This window comes from Dunckerocampus dactyliophorus, chromosome 13, assembly GCF_027744805.1.
Source record: "Dunckerocampus dactyliophorus isolate RoL2022-P2 chromosome 13, RoL_Ddac_1.1, whole genome shotgun sequence".
NCBI lineage: Eukaryota > Metazoa > Chordata > Actinopteri > Syngnathiformes > Syngnathidae > Dunckerocampus > Dunckerocampus dactyliophorus.
In genome coordinates, this window is record NC_072831.1 from 17,977,936 (window position 1) to 17,999,965 (window position 22,030).

At 40.8% G+C, this 22,030-nt stretch overlaps 1 protein-coding gene across 5 annotated transcripts in view; it reads left to right on the forward strand.

Moving 5' to 3' along the window:
• sobpa (sine oculis binding protein homolog (Drosophila) a) overlaps nt 1–19,125 on the forward strand; it is a 51,126-nt gene extending 32,001 nt beyond the window's left edge. For 2 of the 5 annotated variants that reach the window (XM_054797201.1, XM_054797198.1), the window contains 3 exons: nt 1,977–2,072; nt 8,248–10,216; nt 12,184–19,124. In XM_054797201.1, coding sequence (XP_054653176.1) covers nt 1,977–2,072; nt 8,248–10,215 — 2,064 coding nt within the window. In that variant the 3' untranslated portion in view covers nt 10,216; nt 12,184–19,124. Of the gene's footprint in view, nt 1–1,976; nt 2,073–8,247; nt 10,217–12,183 lie in introns of all 5 variants that reach the window. The other 3 variants (XM_054797202.1, XM_054797200.1, XM_054797199.1) reach the window with 2 other exon arrangements.
• Nucleotides 19,126–22,030: the final 2,905 nt, after the last annotated feature.

The window sequence follows — 22,030 nt, forward strand, 5'->3', positions numbered from 1 at the left end:
AAAAAATAGCTCCCACCTGGCCAATGGTTCTAAGCACATTAGTTTTCACATTATGTCTGACTAACACATTGCAAAATATCACTTTATGAAGCTTTATTGAAAGATTAAAGGGTGCTTGGATCATCACACGATGTGGTAATATACAATAGGATACACACAAGGACTTTGGTCTTAATGATCTTGCATCAAAACCTTGATAAGTCGTCTCAATAATAATGTGTGATATTTTAGTTCAATTTAGTTCAAACGCGTATCATGGGGCATTCCAACTAGTGCATCAATGCAAAAGGTAAAAAGAATTCAAGATGAAAATTTTAAAAATGTTAATATTTTGTGTCTGTTTTATTGCTGGGTGGGAAATGCTTTTAAACAAATGCGCTAGCTTGATGCTAAGTTACATTGGAAAACCAATATAAGCGCTAGCGATTAGCATCAGTGATTTCGAAAACCTCCAAATATGACAACTAATTAGACATTTAAATGTACATTCCACTTGAACAGATGATGCATAATAAGCATGACATACTTGCAAGATACAGGACTGGCACACAGTACCTACTTCCTGACTACGACAATACACCGACTACAAACTTAACGTAAATACATAGTTGCAAATAAGACCCATATAATATAAGCAATAGTGTTGCACATTTTGCACCAACAAAAGAAATGTTGAAAAGTCCTACACCTTTTTGAAAAGGAATAGGCTGATAAAGCTGGCAAGCGACCGATGTTTGCAGTTTTAAAAAGCTTTGAATGTTACATTGCTACATCCCTAAACATCCCTGGCAATCATTTGCAGTTTCTTCATTGTTTTGAGTATCACACAGACTCAGCAGTCTTGTGTAAATGTCACAAATAGTGTGATAAACTTAACTTGGAAGATGTTTTACTGCTGCAGATGTCATCTCAGCTCGTTTATTAATCCGTTTAGATAATCAGGCAAAAACATGTCTCAGGCAAAAACATGTCTCTCCCCTAAGACGGGCATGACAGAAAATAAGCGGGAACCGCTGAGATAAAGGGGTTGCAATAATGCCAAGTAAGATTTTGATTGGGGTTAAGGTCAGTGTTTTGTATGGGCTAGTCAAGTTCTAATTGGTCAAGCCCAACCTGGGACTGATCAATCATTGTATATCTCTTTTAATATCAGCATTGTCTTGCTTTGATAAAAGAAAATATTCCCTAAGAAGGTGAAGATTGGTGAAAAAAAACTTTTGACTTTTGTCAAACTGACATTTGACCTTCTCAACTACCCCAAATATCTTGGATGACGCACTGTATCTTATTAAAACCCATAGAAGTGTTCTTCTGACGTACAGCAATAGTGACACGTGATGATACACTAATGATAATGCAAATCCAGGGCTCCAGCTCACCCGTGATCCCCAGGAGAACAAGCACTGTAGAAAGTGCATGGATGGATGGATTACATGTTACTTTAAATGACCAGCGTCATGCCATGGTGTGTCGGTGCTCATGTCATTCTCCGTAATGCGTATCAAAACCATCTTGCATGGTAAAATGTACAAACAATGAGGCTACGATACTGGTGTTCAGTACTTTATTTATTGGATTGGCTTCTGTTCCTTCTGACCATGTCTTCCTCTGAACCGTGATGGAATTTGAACTTTAAAGTGTCTGTACTGCTCCCAGAAATCAGGATCAAACGAGAAATGGTTCCGATTTTCATATTTCATTTGCTGGTATCATTTACATTTTGGTATCGTTACATTTTATTTTCATCTGGCATGAGACTGAAGACTTGAAAGATAAGAGAGTAAGAACACTCACTCCCACAGTTTAAAGAAGCTCTTTTATTGGTTTATCCTTACGCCAATAAATGTTTAGCCATGTTACAGTCACCATTTCTGTTCCTCACTTTTCTTTTTCATTCTTGAGTTTACTTGTTGCGTCTGTTCACTTGTTCATTTTGTCCATCCATAAAAAGAAGCCATTATTTCTTCCCCCCCCAGGCGCGAGACGACGATGGCCTCGGTGGGAAATTACTCCAGCACAGCTTTACTCAGGACACGCCCAGGCTTGTCTTCAAGACAAACAGCGATGTGCTTGTAAGGACCCTAAACCATTTAACACCAGGGTAGTGCTTAAGCCTGACGGCTTACTGCGCAAATATGTTTTCATGTTGTTCTTTTCTGTCAGGTCTTCAACAAAGACCGGCACCGTCATATTGGGATATTACTTATACTGTCAGCTCACGTCAGGTTTATTCTGCAGTGTTGCAATTTATGCATATATTGCAAAAGATTAAATTAGAAGTAAACCAGCATGTTTTACATTTAAAGGATGAAGCGATATATCTTCATGGACGGGATATTTCAACACAAACCACTCCAGCCACAAGAGACATTTCTAGCCAAATTGTTGTTTACATAATATTTGCATATTCAACTTTGTGGGCTTTCATGTCTAAATCACACATACTCATTTGCTTTGCTCATTTTTCATTCCTATCAGTGACTTTGTTTTTTTACAACATATTCAGTGAGAGTCGAGGCGGATTGTGAAGTTTCTTCTTTTTTTTTTCCCCACGCAAAAATTGTTATTCATTTACCTCTTTGTCGCTGCAAGCATGAGCAAAAGTGCAGAAGCGATAACATTACTCAGTGCTCATGTTTCATGCAAGTGTCCGAGGAAGAGATACTGATGAACCATCAAAATCTAAATGGGATTCAGGCATCATGTTTTTGCTGTCCTGTCAATGTCATGTCATGTCAAAACAGTGCAAAAAAGTATCTTGCATTCTTCGAAAGTCTGTGTCCCTAAAAAAGATGTCGGGCATTTTGCAAACAAATGCATAAATTGCACCTAACTAAACAATTTGTATCCCATATTGCTCTTTAAGAGGAATGAACTGTGTTGTTGTGCAGTCCTGCTACAAGCAAACAAAAACATACAAACAAACCAACAGACGACAGATCAAAACAGCATGTAAACACGCAAGCGCTCACACATCCAGTCGGTGGAGATAAAAAGCAGACATTTGAATTTGGAGACTAAATTGGCTGCAGCTGAAAATTGGTAAGGAAAAGCTTACTACTAGCGGTGTGACAAGATCTCGTGTCACAAGATGTCACAAGATTACAACGTGACAAGAGTTGTCGTTCAGAAAAAAAATGTCTTGTGCGCACTCGTCCTAGTACGACAATGAATAGATGAATTAATTTCGCAATAAATGACATACATTGCCATGTGCATCCTTGTCTGTCGCCTCCAGACAGGCAGGAAGAGGGTTCACTCTGTGCATTGGTTTCAGCACCTTGGCATGTTTGCTCCATAGAGCAACACCGTGAAGGGAGTGAGCCCTTTTGTCAGTCATACATACTGTACATTTGTCTCGGTGGGTGGAGGCGGGGCCAGTAGCATACACACAGAGTGCAGAAGAGTGTAATGTAGTAGAAGTGACATTAGTAGATTGCCATATAGTGTCCTATATTTTTTAGATTTTTTCATTACAATTTTCTTAAAAGTATTGAAATCTCGTCTCGTTCTCATATACACCCAATTTCGTGTATCGTCTCGTCTGGTGACCTGAGTGTCTCGTGACACCCCTACTTACTACAAACCCCCTAGAACTGATCAACTGACCAGCCTGTTTACTTAAGGCCGCGGTCCATTAATTTATGTATAGCAAAGTTCCATAGACATCAAGAAATAATTCAATGAAGATTTCAAGTTTCAGTACTTTGACTCTCGCTCTATGTTCTTTAGCCTTTATTGTTAGATATGAAGTAGCTGGAACATACTTCATACAACTTGAATTATTTATATGGATTTGGAACATAGGTGCAGCCTCAAAAAAATTTCTGAGTGCAATGTGACACTTATGTAAGCCAAAATCCTTGGTCCGACAGTACATGGACAATCTGTACCACTGGAAAGTTCAACTGAACAAATAGGTTTTGTACTCACTCAACAGTCTAAGCATAGTGTCTTGGAGTAAATGATCATTTGTTAACTAAGTTTGTGAGGATAAAAAGTTTAGCATCTCAGCACACATCTATGGTGCGTTCAGGGACTGCCGACCAAAGTGCGAAATCTCAACGCTTGACGAAAAAACATAATCAGTGTAGCATAAAGACATAAAGGAAAAGGCTTCTTGAGACGTCATCTGTACTTCTGTGAAGAAGCTGTCGGACGTTTCGCTCCTCATCCGAAGAGCTTCGTCAGCAAACTAATAAGTGCTGGTAGCTTAGGCCTTAAATACAGTAAGAGTGGGCGGAATTGGTGTGCCAACACCCTCCTACTATTGGTTCCTTACACTAAGCCTGGGCGGAGTATCCTGCTGTTAACACCTCCGATAAAAGGGAAGTGTTTATCAACATCGCAGGGACAATTCTAGTGGTCCTCAATCAGCAGTACATCTACACCTGAAAGCTACCAATCACTCTTTTGAGGACAGCGAGGTAAAGATTTTGGCCAAAGAAAACAGATGGTTTGAAAGAGGAGTAAAGGAAGCTATTTTTGTCAAACAACAGAACCCATCATTGAATCGGAATGGTGGTTTGAGGTTTAATTTGGACCCTGTGTTCAGCAGGTTACTGAGACCAAAACCCACAGCTCTTAGTCTTGCAAATGAGGTGAAGCCAGGGCCGAGCCAGAACAATAAATGTTAACGAGCCAGTATCAGAGTCGTTCATACCCAACTCAGGGAGCGACACTTCCCTTTTATCGGAGGTGTTAACAGCAGGATAGGATTATACCACTACTCCGCCCAGGCTTAGTGTAAGGAACCAATAGTAGGAGGGTGTTGGCACACCAATTCCGCCCACTCTTACTGTATTTAAGGCCTAAGCTACCAGCACTTATTAGTTCGCTGACGAAGCTCTTCGGATGAGGAGCGAAACGTCCGACACCTTCTTCACAGAAGTACAGATGACGTCTCAAGAAGCCTTTTCCTCGATGGACAACTCCTGTACGACTGAGAGCCTACACAGACGCATAAAGACATAAACATGTAAACATTGTGAATTTTCTAACAGCGGTAAATGTATGTTGCACCTTTTACTTGCATTATCACATATATATAAATTATTACCGACTTGTGGTAAATGATGTTTTCTGCAGGAAAAAACAACCTATTTTCAGCAAAAATATACATTTTAAAAACTCAATTTTTGACCAAAAATTCACAAATTTGCATTGTCGTGAATGTGCGTGGATCCACTGTACATCTCTGCATAACTTCAGTTTCTCAATGTCTGGAGGCTTTTCAACTGCAAACTCCTCTCTCCCTTCTCCTGTTCGCCCATATTGTCTATAATCCTTGATAACACCAATAGCAGTAATAATAATAACATCATAAGAATAACCTCTCACACAAAGGCCCTGCAAAACTAGCATATCAAGGTGATGAGCAGCACACCCCGGTCTTGTCTTTCCGCTTTACCCTTTCGGATACTACCTCAGAAGCAATTGTCGGGTCTCCATTCTATGTCCGTGCTCTGGAAACAGAACAGCAACAACCTTATCAAAGCTGTTTTTTAAAAGAAAACTGCACTTTTTTGGGAATTTTGTCCATCATCCACAATTGTTTTGTGAGACGTGAGCACACGTCTTTATCTTTTCTGTGCGTTCTAAAGATATAAAAACAGATAAAAAGAGACAGCTCATTACTGCACGTAATGGGACACACCGATGCCGCCTACAAGGGCCGCTATTAAAACACCTCCAAAAACCTGCCACTAGGTTTTATGGTTTTATACACACGCTGTAACCATGTAGTGACAGGTACATTCATGATAATACTTAAAGTATTTTGCCGTATTTTGGTTCTTTTAAGTATTACCGGAACTTGATTTCACATAGCAACATAGAAACACGTACACCTAGCATGAACTTTTGCAAACTCAAAAACAAAACATTTCTAGCGGTCATAATAGACGAAAAAATGCCATATCTTACTTTTTGTGTGGAGATATGGGGTAATAACTATACAAGCCATCTTCACTCACTCAATGTACTGCAAAAAAGATGGGTGAGGATCATTCCTGTGTGGTGAATGTAGTCGCTAGCCGGCTAGTAGATAGCCGGTGTGGTGTGGCAAGGTGTCAATATGCCAGTGACGTAGTTTGATCGGCGTAACAATGTTAATAATAATAACAATGTCGCTGTAGCTTGGTTAATACACACATCACATTATATGTAAGTGGCGCATTGTTGGCGCGTTTTGGAGTTTTTTTCAGAAGGCTTTAGAAGTAGAATAAGTGTTTCCCATTACTTGCATTCTTAGCTTTGTCTTTTTATCTGTTTTTATATCTTCAGAATGCACAGAAAAGAGAAAGACGTGTTCATGTTTCACATAAGGATTGTGGATGATGGGAAAAATTCCTTAAAAAAAAAGTGTAGTTTTCCACTAAAGGCAGTGGGAAAGACGCAAAAATCTTCTCTACAAGCTGTTGGTTCTGGTTCTATTTGTCAAGTGAAATCTCCTTCATTTGTCAAATAAATCCTCTTATCCAATCTATGAAAGTTGGTATGATCAAATCATGTGACAGGGCTTTCATTACAGTGGGCCTGGTCATCAGGTCAGATGGTGAGCAGATGAAGACTTGGGGAGATGACAGACTGGCGGGAAGCATGATAATTGCTGTACTGCAAATGGTTAAACCGCACCACCGATGTCTGTACGTCGGCCACAGTGGAAATAAATGACCATAATTAAATTCAACTGCAAACATCTGTGTGCAGGATGTGAAGAGCACAGCTCCATTAGCGTAATGTGCAGTGGAATTTCACTCACAGTGCACAAAGTTGTTAAGTGCTCTCCATCTGTCTTTCTGAGCGAAGAGAAATTTCACCACATTTATTATTCAAAATATCCAAGGCTTACCATCAAATTCCACTGATAAGACGGCTATTTTGACTTTAAATTAGTAATGATCATTGCATTAACCAGAAGTAAATAGCCATTGTAAAACTGTAAAGAGACACAAGCTCTGTCTGTGCTTCTTATAAAACACATTTGAACAAGTAAATTAAAAATTACATTTGCCAAGTTATGCTTGCATTCTCTTCTCATTCTTGAAGCAGTATTTCTTTAATGCACTTGATACATTACACATATTTTGCCAACATAGCCGGGGCAGACTGACAACTGAAACTATTCAGTAGACGCAGGTCCTCTGTCTGTTTCGCTTTCAGCTCTCAGCAAAGAGGATAGTGCCAGTTAAACCAAGGTAGCTATGCTGTGGGCTAAAAAACAGTTTTCCCAGTCCAGTTGCATCCTTCGTCTTATTAACATTCAGTACCCACGGATCTTTAGGATGTGTGTGATGGATGGATGTCGTTGAGGGGTCTGACAACTGATTAATGCCTTAATTATCTCCAGCAAGGACCCGCCACTCCTCCCTGAGCTGACAGAGTGAGCTGTGTGTGGCCTGACAAGTAAAACTGTGTTTGGGGCTCGCCCACTGCTATCTGCTCTACCAGGGTCACATTCGTTCTCTTCCACAAGAAAAATGTGCACTGTTTTGTTTCCGCAAAGGTGCATTACAGAGATGACACTGCGCAGCAGGTTGTTTAGGGGTTATGTACAAGAAAGATAACTTTTTTTTTTCCTCTTGTGTGGCGTCAGTCAAGCATTTTGTTGATTCTGAATTTTTAAGCTAGTTTTGGCACTTAAAAGATTCCAATTGGATTTGAAACAATTCATCTGGTAACTAGAGTACTGCTGTATGCAGGCCATGGAGGCCATGCTGAGTGGAGTGATTCAAGCTGGCTTTACCGTGGGAATTCCCATTGCTGCGACGGACTAGTGACTAGTCCAAGGTGTAGTCAAGTCAACTGGGAGGGGCTCAGACTCCTACGGTGAACAGGACACATGATAGAGAAAATGGATGGCTCAATGGACAATTGTCTACTAGTTAAGCACACACTTAGATGCAAAGCCTTGCTCATGGGACTTATGTATGTTTTTGTCCTTGCTGAGGACATTTCTCCAGTCGTCATCTTAATTGGTTAATTGCCAGTGTGTTTTACTGTGTACATTTGCATTAAGAGTACAACCCTGTGCACGTTATATTGATGTAAGTGCACACACGCACACAATGAATATAGGTTTGAACATCATTCAGTCAAAGTTAAGCGTTGTCTGTGAAAATGTAGCAACAATGTCTTTTATTTAATGTGCATCTCCAGATGGCTCAGGGTGCTTGAAAGGAGAATGTGTTTTGTTTCCAAGTTGATAAGCAGGTTGACTGAGACACTGTGTTTGCTTTGACACAGGTATGTGACTGGTGCAAGCATATCCGCCACACCAAGGAGTACCTGGACTTTGGGGCTGGTGAACGACGGCTGCAGTTCTGCAGTGCCAAATGCTTGAACCAATATAAGATGGACATCTTTTATAAGGAGACCCAAGCAGCGCTGCCTGTAGGTCTCTGTAACCCAGGACATGGGCCTGAGGGGGAAGGTAAGGCGGAGTGCAGTGGAGGTGTACAACTACTCACTCCAGAATCCTGGGGAACACCTTTGACAGACCTTCGGCATAAAGCTCCTTCACCTGGAGGACCCATCAACTCTTCAGCTCCTTGCACTTCTTCTGACACCTTGTCCTCGGATGCTGTGTGCTCACCGTCCAAGATCTCCACACCTCGATCCCATGAGAGCCCAACGCTCCCCCCGCCTCCCATAGCTTCTTTGCATCCAGCTGTTGGGGTTTCCCCTGGCAGCCCTCCGATGGTGATGACCCCCCGGGGGCCAATGCCTTTGCCTCTGTTTATGGAACATCAGATGATGCAGCAGATTCGCCCACCATTTCTACGTCCATCTGTCCACCCGGGCGGACCCAACAGTCCCTTGTCAAACCCTATGATCCCTGGTATAGGTCCCCCACCTCCACCTCGGACTCTTGGTCCTACTTCTAGCGCCATGCATAGACCCATGATGTCCCCTCATGTGCACCCCTCATCCAATCCCAATCCTGGCATGATCCCGCCCCACCCAGGTCTACACATGCCAGGACTTCCCCCTTTTCCGCCCATCAACATGATGCCCAATGGGCCACCAATGATGCCACCGATGATGAATTATGGCCTTCCATCGTTAGCCCCATTAGTACCGCCACCAACCCTCTTAGTCCCTTATCCTGTAATTGTACCTCTCCCAGTCCCAGTTCCCATTCCGATTCCCATCCCCTTCAACCCCAAATCTTCCCGGGACCAACAGGAAAACAGTGTTCCTGTGTCTTCAGATTTTTCAGCATCTCGGTCATCTCAGTTTCCGAATCCTGCTGTAGGAGAGCGAGGCAAACAGAGGCAAGATCCTGGTGGTGCAGAGCGCCTCTCTCCTGGATTCACAGACAGAAACAGGTTAGCGGTGATGAACATGACTGTGAAGGTGGAGGACAATATGAAAACCATGTGTCCGACCAATGACACTGGACTGCTGGAAGGAGTCATTGATCTCACTGTGAGCCAGAAAGCCTGCCAACAGCATGTCATTCACAGGATGCCGCTTCAGGCTCATGTCAAAGTAGAGGCAGAAGTTCAGTCAAGATCTTCACCATTTGCTGGGCCGGAAAGGGAAGTGAACGGCTGTCACGATGTAGGAGAAGGGCCCACACTTCAGCAACCTCTCGGTGATACTGAGATGTTTGGGGCCACGCACTCAGACACACTGGAAACATTGAATTCAACTTCCTGTAAAAAAAGCTGTTCTTTGAATGTGAATGGTCTTGAAAAGGACATTACCCTACAAAGTGCTCCCAGAACACAAATGGTCCAACCCCAAACTAGCCCTGCTGCCCCATGTAATGTCATTGTCAATGGTACAGGTTGGCATTCACTTCATACTTTTGACTCTGAGAAAAGAAGAGATGTGGGCGTAACAGAGAGAAAGGCAGAGGAGCACTCCGCAAATGGTGAGCTGGAGCGGGACGCTCTAAAAGAGAACAATTGTTCTGTGGGAGAATGGGAACCTGTGAAGCTGGGCTCAACGCAAGACCAGATGGAAGAGGCAACGGAGGGTAAGCCAGACCCTGACTCCAATGTGGAGGAGGGTGAACATCCCTACACCATGCCACTACTGTCTACAGGGGGTTGCGTGGTTATCCAGCCTGTGCCAAAGCCTGGCACCGAGAAGACAGCCATCCTGTCCTGTTCCATTAGTACACCATTATCAGCCACTGGCAGCCCCGAGCTTGGGCCTCCACCGAAGAGAAGGTGTCTGCGAATCCGCAATCAGAACAAATGAGGTGGGTTCACCACAGTCTCGTCCCACAAACAGCTGTGTCTGTCCTATAGTCATTCATAGATTTATTCTGTGGCATTTTCTACCTCTGGTAATGGGCTACTTAGTATTGGCGTTTGGAAATACTGCAAACCAGCATGAGGCAGGCGAGCATAATAACATTACATCTACAGACATGGCCAACAATTTTGTGAGTGACTTAAAATTGTGCTTCAACAACTTTGCAGCTGCATTTTTAATTTTCACTCATCACTAGTTTCTCTTGTGGACTGCATGGCGTCATACTGCTTCAATTTCATGCAGCTATTATTTTCAAACCACTACAATAACAATATTGTCAAATTATTTTCTGTATGACAGTGTTATTGAAAAATGCATATTTTATATCTATTATATTTGCAGAATGTTTAGTAGTAGTAGTTTGAACCAATTTGATTGTGCAGCTTTACTGAAATGTGTTTCATGCATACACTGTATCTAGGGTGTTCTTTACCAAATATACTGTAGTATACTAATTAAATACACACAAAATAAATATAGTATAATATACTTCATAAGCTTGTTAAGTGTGCTCATTAAAAAAAAAAAAAAGTATTTTGAGGAGAATGGACTGTGGTGTCTGTTATGACAAATTATTTACACCAAACCAAATCATACAAAAACCGAAGCAAAAGCCAATTAATCAGTTCCAGGCACCCAAAAATATGAACAAAAAAAATTAACTTAACTGTGAATCATTTAGAAGAGAATAACTTAATTTTAAAATATGCATGGACAGTGAGTCACCAACTCACCTGCTCGATTCCGCAAAATGATAACTCGATAGTTTGTTCCGCGCAATACTGTTAGATTACTGAGACTGTGTTCAAAATGTAAGGCAACATTTTGGGCAAAAGTGGAATCATACACAAACTGGGCTGTTCGAAAACCAACGCTTGACTATTTATTTCTCCCTTGGGGGTTAAAATATAGTAAAAGGTCAAACACAAGAGTTCTGCGCACTGTTCTGTGTAGTTCTGTGTAGTTCTGTGTGAACACATCCTTTTTGTCGCTTAAGCCATTTTGTAGCCAGCTTTTCTAACGCTACATCGCAATAATTTCAACGCACTTTCCGATAAATGCTCCCCCTCTGTGGTAGAATCACAAGAAGTGAAAGACTCCTGCAGCTGCAGCAAAGTCTCCTGAAATATGCTATCTCACATGACATCACACACAACCAAATCCAAGCTTTTGTGCGACCTTTCAAAATGTTACAACTGAAATTTGAGGTTCCACAGTAGTAATAACAACAGCGATAATTCGATTTAGAACACTCCATTCTTGTGCGTACAGTAGAGCCCCGCTATTCCAAGACACCATGGGAATGGCGGGAAATTGAGAATAATGGACACACCCGCAAAAAAACCCTAAAAGTGCCTATTTTTGATACTTTAACTATAAATACCAGGGATGTCCAAAGTATGGCCTGGGGGCCATTTACGGCCCGCAGCTTGTTTTTTATTGGCCCGTAGCACATTGTAGAAATAAAATGAAACCCAGCAAAAGTGGGAAAATGAAATTTGATACTAATAATAACACACAGCTTTTTCTTTAAATACTGTATATATTTTTAGCCTTGTTACAAACTTTTTCAATTGGAAATAGTTTGGACACTCCTGCTCTAAACACTGTAAAATTTCAATTTCAGTTTTACACATGAAGAAACAATTACCGTACAGGCACAGAGTACACAGTCAAGCCACTTTCTATTTAAGTTAGCATTGAAGCAAAGATTTACAATTTAAAAGCAGAGAAAAGAAATCCACAACTATGGAGGGGCATGAATGTGGACCTGCAAAGAGGCTGGGTGGGGCTGGTGGGTTATATACTGTATATGTCACCGTTCATTCACTGACTTCACCTAAAAAAGGTGCAGATGAGGGCTTTCTTCAGTTGCCCACTGACTGGTTCTCATCCTACTCTCTTTCACAGATGGATGCTCCAAGGACCGCTGTGCCATCCACACCACAACCCACACTGCATACACGCACACGTCCTCATCCTTGTCCATTCTACCAGCATCACAAATCGCCTTTGACTTACTGTGTATTAGGATCATAGGAAAGATGACAGCCCTCATGGAAGGAAGGGCTTGATGCAGCGGTCATTGGAAGCACTTCATAGTAAATCCACACAACATGAACCACGTTGTTTCTCACCGCACACTGCCCCATGTACAGTAACTCCTATTTGAAGCAGATACTCTCTCCATTGTCTGTTGTATAATGAAAGCACTAGAGTGCAAAGTTTTGGAGTTGCAGAAAACATTGCATTGTGGTCCAGGAAATCTTAGGAAATCTCTGCTGCAATTTGTGACCGTAGCTTCACCCATTCACAAAAATAGAAATGTTGCCCTCGCTTCAGCCAAGAAAAAGTGCACTTGGAAACCTCACATGAAGTTCAGATTGTGGTGGTGGCAGGTGGTAGCTACAAACATGAACGATACAGTCAATGCACAATACTAGCCTATTGAGTAATCATAATTTATTATGGTTGTGATAAACCATAACACACCATGGAATCGTGCAACCTCCCAGTGGCTCTCATTTGTTTTGTCTTCGCGGGTTATGGAGAAGCGATACAGACCCCTGCTGTTTGAGAACTGTGAAGGCATGGCATCTTGTCATGGCAATATGCCACTGCAGGCTAGTACTTAGTCTTTTCTATAATACATTAGCAGTGATGTTCCTGTCACCGGGCACTTTGAGACTGACAGGGTTGAGAGAAGCCAGCTTTTATAAATAATCTCCATTGGGCCTGCAAGGGAAATTGTTAAAACAACACATCCTCCAAATATAAACACACTGAAGATTTGAAAATGGTTGCCATTGATCTTGCCAAGCTGTTTATTTATTTGCCAGTAATTAAATCCAATTCACAAGCCAGCATCATCCTTCATTCAGTTTCAAGATGTTTTTGACTGTGACATAGATTCCTATGGATCCTTTTGATCGCATTTTGTTGCACTTAGACCAGCCACCTTGGTAGCGTTTTGTTTACACTATAGGGAAGTACATTGTGCCTATGGGATGGCATGTATCATATGCCAGTTCTTGTGGTGCCGTGTTAAAAATTAGAATTATGTTGCCAAACGAACAAGCACTTATTTAAAATAAATGCCCATGGTGTGTGACATTGTTAAGTCACACTTTGTGACACTTTTTGTCATTTCAGCCTTTTTCATCATTTAGTCGTACTTATCCCGAGATTTACAAATCAGTTGTATGCGTCCTCCTACGGTAAATGCACTAAACTTTTTGTGTGTGGGATGTGTGGGCCAATTCCAGTGGATGCAAGCACAAGTGGAGACTGCAGAGTTCAACTTCACCTGTTGCCTCTTGGTCATGCTTTAAGCCTCACCTAGCTGCTTGCACATTTTTGCAAGATCTCGCAAAACTTGAGCGAGATAAGGCAATAACTTTTGCGAGATCTCACAAAAGTTTCTCATTGGCCCGTACAAGTCATTTCCAGCCTCGCTGTTCTCCACGTTACAAATGGAGTCACCCTCTTACATCAGCAAGAAATAAGTCCGTCACAGACCAATTCTACCTGAAACAAGTGCTTGCATATTTGTAACAGTCGGCGTTAAGGGGTTAAAGTATTTACTCTCATTTCTAATCAGTGTCACTATTGAGGTTTAGGAGATGATAATGGCCACTGGATTGGAGAAATTATGTCTTTAGTGTAAAAACGTGGAGCATGACGTCTTGTTTATGATGTATGGCGGAAGTCCATGACCAAATTTGAGGACGTAATAAATGGCAAAAGTATTGCGTTAGCTGACTAACTTATTTCCCCCCCATGTCGCCTAGGGGGCTCCATACCAATCAGCGTCAATGCCAGTGAAAACTCTTTTAAGGTGCGCTGGACTCCATGAAGGTGTTATACAATAGAAGGTGATGAGACACCGATTTGACTTTGACCATGTTGCAAACCCTGGTTTGTAAAGGAAATCCCATCCATCCATTTTCTATACTGCTTCATCCTCATTAGGGTCGGGGGGGCATGCTGGAGCCTATCCCAGCTGACTTCGGGCGACAGGCGGGGTACACCCTGGACTGGTCGCCAGCCAATCGCAAGGCACATATAGACAAACAACCATTCACACTCACATTCATACCTATGGACAATTTAGAGTCGCCAATTAACCTAACATGCATGTTTTTGGGAATGTGGGAGGAAGCCGGAGTGCCCGGAGAAAACCCACACGCACACGGGGAGAACTTGCAAACTCCACACAGAAATGCCCAGGGGAGAATCAAACCCAGGTCTTCCCGATCTCCAGGCTGTTTCTGTATTGGCCAACGTGCTAACCACTAGACCACCGTGCGGCCCTGTAAAGGAAAGCTTCATTCATAATTCCTTGTGATTTTTCTTCATGTCAAACTTAATTGTCTACCGCTGGTTTATTAAATAGTTCCACTGGTTTGACTCAACCCTTAAGAAGACATGGCGTCCCGAGTGGATGTCATCATAACAGCTGTTCTGCTTAAAAGTACCATAAAAGCATATCTTGGTCTACTTTCAGAGTCAGGTCAGGTTCTAATGTCCTGCTTTCCATTGTTTCTCTGCATTCCATTGTTTCATAACATTACACCCTGCAGTTGAAGCAAGGGAAATCATCAATTCCCTTGTTGGGTTTGAAGCATACATTCTGTATAAACTGTGTTGAGCTGGCTGCTGTACATGCCAAGAGCAAGAAGACAGACAGATAGTAGAGGTGTTCATCGGCATGTTCATCAATCATTATTAGTCCTGCCAGGATAAGGTTGAAATAAGCAATGATATTGGCTTTAATCACAAATGGACCTTTGCAATAAAGACACACTCAGGTCAGTGTCACCTCTATATACAACATAAAAAACCATGGTTAACATCAAAAACCCTGCATAGGCTGGAATAGGGATGGGCATGATTAATCGATTAATGCAAGGGTGTTGAAAGTGCGACCCAGGGGCCGTTTTGGTCCATGGCACATTGTAGAAATAAAATTAAACAAAAATACACTAAAATGGGAAACAATGCAAAGAGAAAAAGCTGAATCGATATCATCGGCATGGCATAAAAATGAGATATCGGCACAGAGCAACAAGGTCAGTATTTCTGCCGTCTAGAATCATTTCCAAGTTCTAAATATGCAATTTGCAACGACTAAGTCTTACGTTTTGCTCTGCTGTCTCCACTTAAATAGTAGCACTGACTAGAAAGAAACGGGCATCGCCGCACGTGCTTTCCAGCGACAGTAAAGCAGCCGCTCATCACGCCAAACAGAAAACAGAAAAACAAAAGAAGAAACAACGTGAAAACTAAGGAAAACCAAAACTAAAGTCCATCCTGGCATGTGGAACATGACATAAAGCGTCAGTAAAGAGTCATGCAGCGTGTTGGCACTTTTTCTACAACTTACAGTATTTGTCTTATTTTGCACAAACTTTTTATTTGTGAAGTGCATCCAGTAGAAGAAGCATAATGTGTTCATTACATGACCGAGCATCAGCATCAGTAGAGATCCGTATCGGTAATAAAGCTGGACAATATTGGATATCGAGCATCTCTGCTAATACTAAAAATAACACTTCGTCTTCAAATATATATTAGAGCTGTCAAATGATTACAAATTTTAATCAGATTAATCAGTTTTCAAATTAATTAGTATTGATGAATCACCATTTGCAACCATGACTGAAATATAATACAAAGCATATTGTACTTGCACATTAACCCTTATGAAGTGAGTGATAAGAATATCCACGTGTTGGTTTTCTTCGTCTTTGTCTATTTATACCACATGTACATGCATAAGAAAGAACCAAGTGTCCGTGAATGCACCTCACGGTCGTGTGGTGACGATCAGGAAGTGTCGTTCCGAGGACAAACAGACTACAGACGTATTAAAAGTTGGAGATACTGCATGGTGTTGAAACTGCACTGCTGTTGATGTGTTCAGGTCAGAATAAAGTTCTAAAAGAGCGTCAGACCCTGTGACTCAGTGGGCACGCTACACTGTGTCTCCGTAAAGAGGATTGCTGTGGTGCGCATGAGCATACCCGCCACCCTAGTGAGGATAAGCGGCATAGAAAATGGTTGGATGGATGGATGGGTAGCCTTACCTTATTTTTAGCCTCTTGCACTTCCCCACTCACCTTTGTACCATATCAAGCTATTCATTGGACTTGAACAACTTGAATTTCAATAAATAACTGGAAAAATTGGGGTGTTCTAAAACTTTTGACCGGCAGTGTATGTTTTTCTTTTCTCTGTGATTTCTAAAGATATAAAAACAGCTAAAACGAGACAGCTAACAATGCACATAATGGGATACAACTATTCTGCCTACGAAACCTTCTGAAAAAGCCTCCAAAACCAACAATGCCCCATTTGCATAATGTCACCTGTATATTAAAGAAGCTACAGCAACATTATTACGCCAAAGAACTACTTTACTGGGGTAGTGACACCTTGCCACACCACTTCGGCTAGCTACTAGCTGGCTAGCAACTAGCTTCACCACACACTCGCTCAAAGAGCGTCCGTGCTGCACTCACAACGCGTCAGGCCACTGTCGAAAGGTAACGCTACAGATTGGCGCTGCCGCCAGTGCTGCTGTCTTTTTGTTTTTGAGTTTGGAAAAGTTAACGTTAGGTGTAGCGTTCGTTTCTATCTTGCCATGTGAAATAAATGCGCCCAGGAAGAAAGTTCCGGGAACGCTTAAAACAACCAACGTACGGCAAAATACTGTCATACTGTTATCATGAATGTGCCTGTTAGTACTGTACATGTTTACAGCATAGATATAAAAGCATAAAAGAAAGGTTTTTGGAGGTGTTTAATAGTGGGCTTTGTAGGTGAAATAGGTGTGTCCCATTACATGCAGTAATTAGCCTCTTTTTAGCTGTTTTTATATCTTTAGAGCACACAGAGAAGAGAAAGTTGTGCGTTCATGTCTCATGAGGATTGCGGATGATGGCAAAAAGTGCAGTTTTGCTTTAAATACATTGGTTTTTGCTATTAACACATCATTTATGACAGCCCTAATATATAAATGACCTTTCTTACCCTTTTTCCCAAGTAAAATATACAAAAATATCAAAGTAGCCCCTCTATCGTTTTGATTTTGTCAGTATGCGGCCCACGGTGGACAAGGTTTGGACACCCTTGGATTAAGACATGAATAAATTGTTAAAACTGTATCCATTGTGTGCAGTTGATTGTTGATTGTGTCATGATGCAGATTAGGCACAATGACGTGCACTACTTGGCTCCAAAGCAGCGGAGGCACTGATGAGTCAGTCTCAACATGTTTAAAATATGAAGAACAACATACAACAATCAGCAGATGGGGAATGAAAAGGGAATGCATTCATACAGACCACTGCTGTGACCCAACTCCTTCCTAGCAACACTATTCTGCAAATAAAAATGAATAATACTCATAGAAATGTAGTCAAATGCCCAACTCTATTCCGTAATAATATATAGTAGAACCTCTAAGGTCGAGCATAATCTGTTTTGACAAACTAATGGAAATTAAATTCAACTATCGTGTAAAGACGTTAAAGTAAAGGTACCCTTTGATGATGAGTAACCAACATGCATGGAGAGGATGGAAATGAAATGTTACCACAATTTCATGCATTTCACTTTTGAACATTGTTAACTTATCATACAAGTGTAAAAAGAAGTTCAAATAAACGTGACGTGTGAGACCTGGTGATGAACATGCAGAAGATTACTCCTTGTTACCCGCATATGCAACTTTGAAATCATTTTTCATCCAAATTGTCATGTGACGTTGGGGGTTCCACTGCAGCGTATTGTATCTTCAAAACATGGGAAAATATGGCTGTGCCCAAATGTTGAAAAATTGCACTGTCTGCAATCTTTACGCTGAGGTAAGCAGTGGCAGCTCAATTCCCGCTGAAGCAAATGAGGTTATACATTAAAATGTCTAATGACACTTCCACCTTTACAGCAAATCTTTCTCAACGTATTTCCTGACCACCACCGTCCGGCGTCATTTCATTTCACATTCACAGTATTGGTGGTGGAATGTCTTAACTGAAGTCTTTTGTCTGTTGTTTCTCCACTTTAACACATTCCAAAACATGATTTATAGCTAGCCCTGGTGCTAATCTGCAGTATTGTAAAGGACTGACATGCTGAAGACATGATGATGATGGCCTGCAAGCCGGGGGCATCACCTGTATTGCAACGACAACCAACCCTTAAAGATACTAGGAATCACGACATCAAACCCAAGTGTTTCATCAAAAACAACAGAGAAGTTGCCTTATCTCTTGCTTGTATAATCTGTACAGTTACGACAATTACGCTCACGGTTCCCTTTTTTGTACAAAATGAAATATACCGCAAACTTTGTTCTCTTCCTCGTGTCAACGTATAGATGATCAGCTTTTTCTGTACCTTGTATGAATTGTCACACTTTAGCTCTCAGCCCCCATGCAGTCTCTGTTCCCCGACATCCGACCTGTTCAATGTTTTACCTTGTGGTGGACTGTCAATCTTTTTGTATCATATTATTTATTGTTGACATGTTTTGCATTTGCAAATAACAAAGAAAAAAGTAACTCGAGCATTTTATTTCAACGGAAATGCCCGTAAAAGAGCGAAATGCTTTTGTAATTATTCAAATGAAGAAAACAACAATATGATCATTTTTATTCTGAGGTTGTAACATGTTCAGAACATGTGGCCAAAGTTTGGAAAAAAACATTTTTTGTGTTGTAACAATATTTGTTAGTGAATTGCTTATGAAGAAAAATAAATGAGAAGCGCACACCTCTGTTTCAGATTGGTCCATGCCAAATGCACAAATACAATTCATTTCTGCTCTTCCGGGGATTGCATTAAGATTCCGTTTACTAAGAATTCATGGCTACACTAGGAACAATGGGAATTTCACGTTAAAGACACACAAATTTGACAAATATAAAGGACCATTAACATTCTAACATTAATTGTTAACGTTATATTTGATTTGGCTGTCCTTGTTATTTTTTAGCAATTGTTTTTTTTTAGAACTCGAACAGAAATGTAAAAAAAAAATGACCTCCACCTGAAAATGTTTGTGGAAGTGATACTAAGTACATGAATAAACAGCATGAAGATGTTAAACATTACATTACTGCTAAACAGTAACTTATGTGGGGGCGAAGGGGGGAGGCGCCTTAGCGCAAGGTCATGATGTGACAGTAAAAAAAAAAATAAAAGTTTAATTTGCTGTCTTTTAGCGCCATCCTATGGCTTTTGAAAGTATTGATGCAGACACTCCAGAGACGCAAAAAACAAGCAAAGATCTGAATAATCTGCCCTTGAAATCGATAGATTTCTTTGCTCGTAAGAGAGTTCATTTGAGCTTTTAAAGATCCAACAGTGAATAAATAACTGACGCAAACGTTTGATGAACGTGTGTGACAAAATGCTGCATCTTATCCCATCTCACTTAGGGTGAGAGGTGTATATTACTTATTATACTACGTTAAATGCTAATAATATGTGTTAAGAAGTCATGTCAGGTTATTTGTGGACCACATCATATGGTAATAATGGACATTTGTGGCCTGCAGTTCATGTGTTATTGGCCCATTGTAGAAATAAAATGAAAAGTAAAACTGGCAAAGGGCGCCATGGAAAGCGAAAAGGCTAAAATGTTGATACTAATAACGAATAATAACACAAAGTTTAGTCTTTAAAGATATTGTATATATATTAGGGTTGTGAACGATAAACCGAGGCGACCGGATATCCGGTTTGACAAGCGAGAGCTGTGGCTGCATTGGTACAGCCTCCTGGATTGATAAGAATCAGCCATAAACCCTTAAATTCATTGATTGTGGAGACATGCACCGGGTATCGCAAGACTAGCAACCGGGAAAGATTTTCAACACATCAGCAAAACATATGTATTATAGCGTTCTAATTGATCTTATTTATTATGCATTGTTTAAAAAACTAATACAGGAACAACATCAAATTAAAAGCACTAAATGAATACAAACCCACCATCCATCAGTACGAGCCTTCAGTTTGTTTTCCAAAGAGGAGATTAGACGTCACCGTTTGATGTGTGTGCTAGCATTAATTAACTTGGGGTTGTACCAAACAAATATGCACATTAGCACTCAATAAGGTTATTAAATCTTACCTTTATGCATTTCTACATAGTATGAGCTTCTGGGACCAAATTTGAGGTGAAAGAAGGAGAAAAATACAGTATAGCAGCATCTGTGCAGCATGGTGCATTCATGGTGCATTCAAGGACCCATGGACCATCACCCAGGACACCATCCGTAGTCTCATTAGGAGCATGCCCCGACGTACAAGCACGTAGGGGCCACACAAACTACTGAGAATCATTTTGAGTTGCTACAATGACATTTTAGCAAAATGGACCAGTGTGCTGCATCATTTTGTGACTTTCATTTTTGGGGTGTCTTTGATTTCCCCCCTCTATAGGGTGATCATTTTCATTTCTATCAAATTATGTGGCATCATTTTGTTACTAATACATCACCCACTTATTATCAGGAAAGATATTCAAGATCATTTTCCCCCCAGTTTAGAGCTGATGTTTTCGAAGTGTTCCTTTAATTTTTTTGAGTAGTATATATTTTTGAATAAAATAATGAGCCTTATTTCCAAAATTGAAAATATAGATAGGATTTGATGAAGTTATTTACAAATTATTATTTTTTTTTAATTTTTTGTGTTTTATTATTATTATTATTATTATTATTATTATTATTATTATTATTATTATTGCGCCTGAAAGTTTCCCATGACACGGTGGTTGGGGACCCCTGCCTTACAGCATGCTTTAGGAGATGATGTGAAAATTTTGTAAGAATGCCACTTTTATAGAATTGGCTTTTCTATTTTATAATGTAACATTAATGTTTACATCAACAAACGCAACCATAGAATAGTATGGAATCGTTTCGTTTGTACCCTGTATCGAATCATATTGAATGGTTGTGTTTTTAAATATGTCGTATTTGTATCGTAACCCGTGTATCGAGATGCGTATCGAATCGTATTACCACGAGATTTACTAAAATAGCGTGTTAACACCTGTAACAAATTTATTCCATTAATTACATTAAAATGTTTACCGTCGTTACGCATTCGCGTCACGTCAAGGCACATCTCTCTGTCACATGATGGCAGACGGAGCCACAACAGCGTCCCCACAGAGTCACAAAGACTCTGCCTCTCTTTAATAACTTTATTCTGCCCTGAACACATCAACAGCAGTGCAATTCCAGCACCATGTTGGCATCTCCTACTCACAAACACGTCTATAGTCCTCCTGGGAACGACACGTCCTCATTGTCACTAGACTACATCGAGATGCATTCACTGACACTTCAAAAATCACAGCATCCTCTTTATTATGTATGTATGTATGTGTGGTCTAAATAAACAGAAAGGCAAAAAACAACAGTAAGTGGATATTCATCTCTCACTCACCGAGGAAAAGGCTTCTTGAGACGTCATCTGTACTTCTGTGAAGAAGGTGTCGGACGTTTCGCTCCTCATCCGAAGAGCTTCGTCAGCGAACTAATAAGTGCTGGTAGCTGGCTTCACCTCATTTGCAAGACTAAGAGCTGTGGGTTTTGGTCTCAGTAACCTGCTGAACAGCCAGGGCCAAGCCAGAACAATAGATGCTAACTAGCCAGTATCAGAGTCGTTCATACCCAATTCAGGGAGCGACACTTCCCTTTTATCGGAGGTGTTAATAACAGGATAGGATTATACC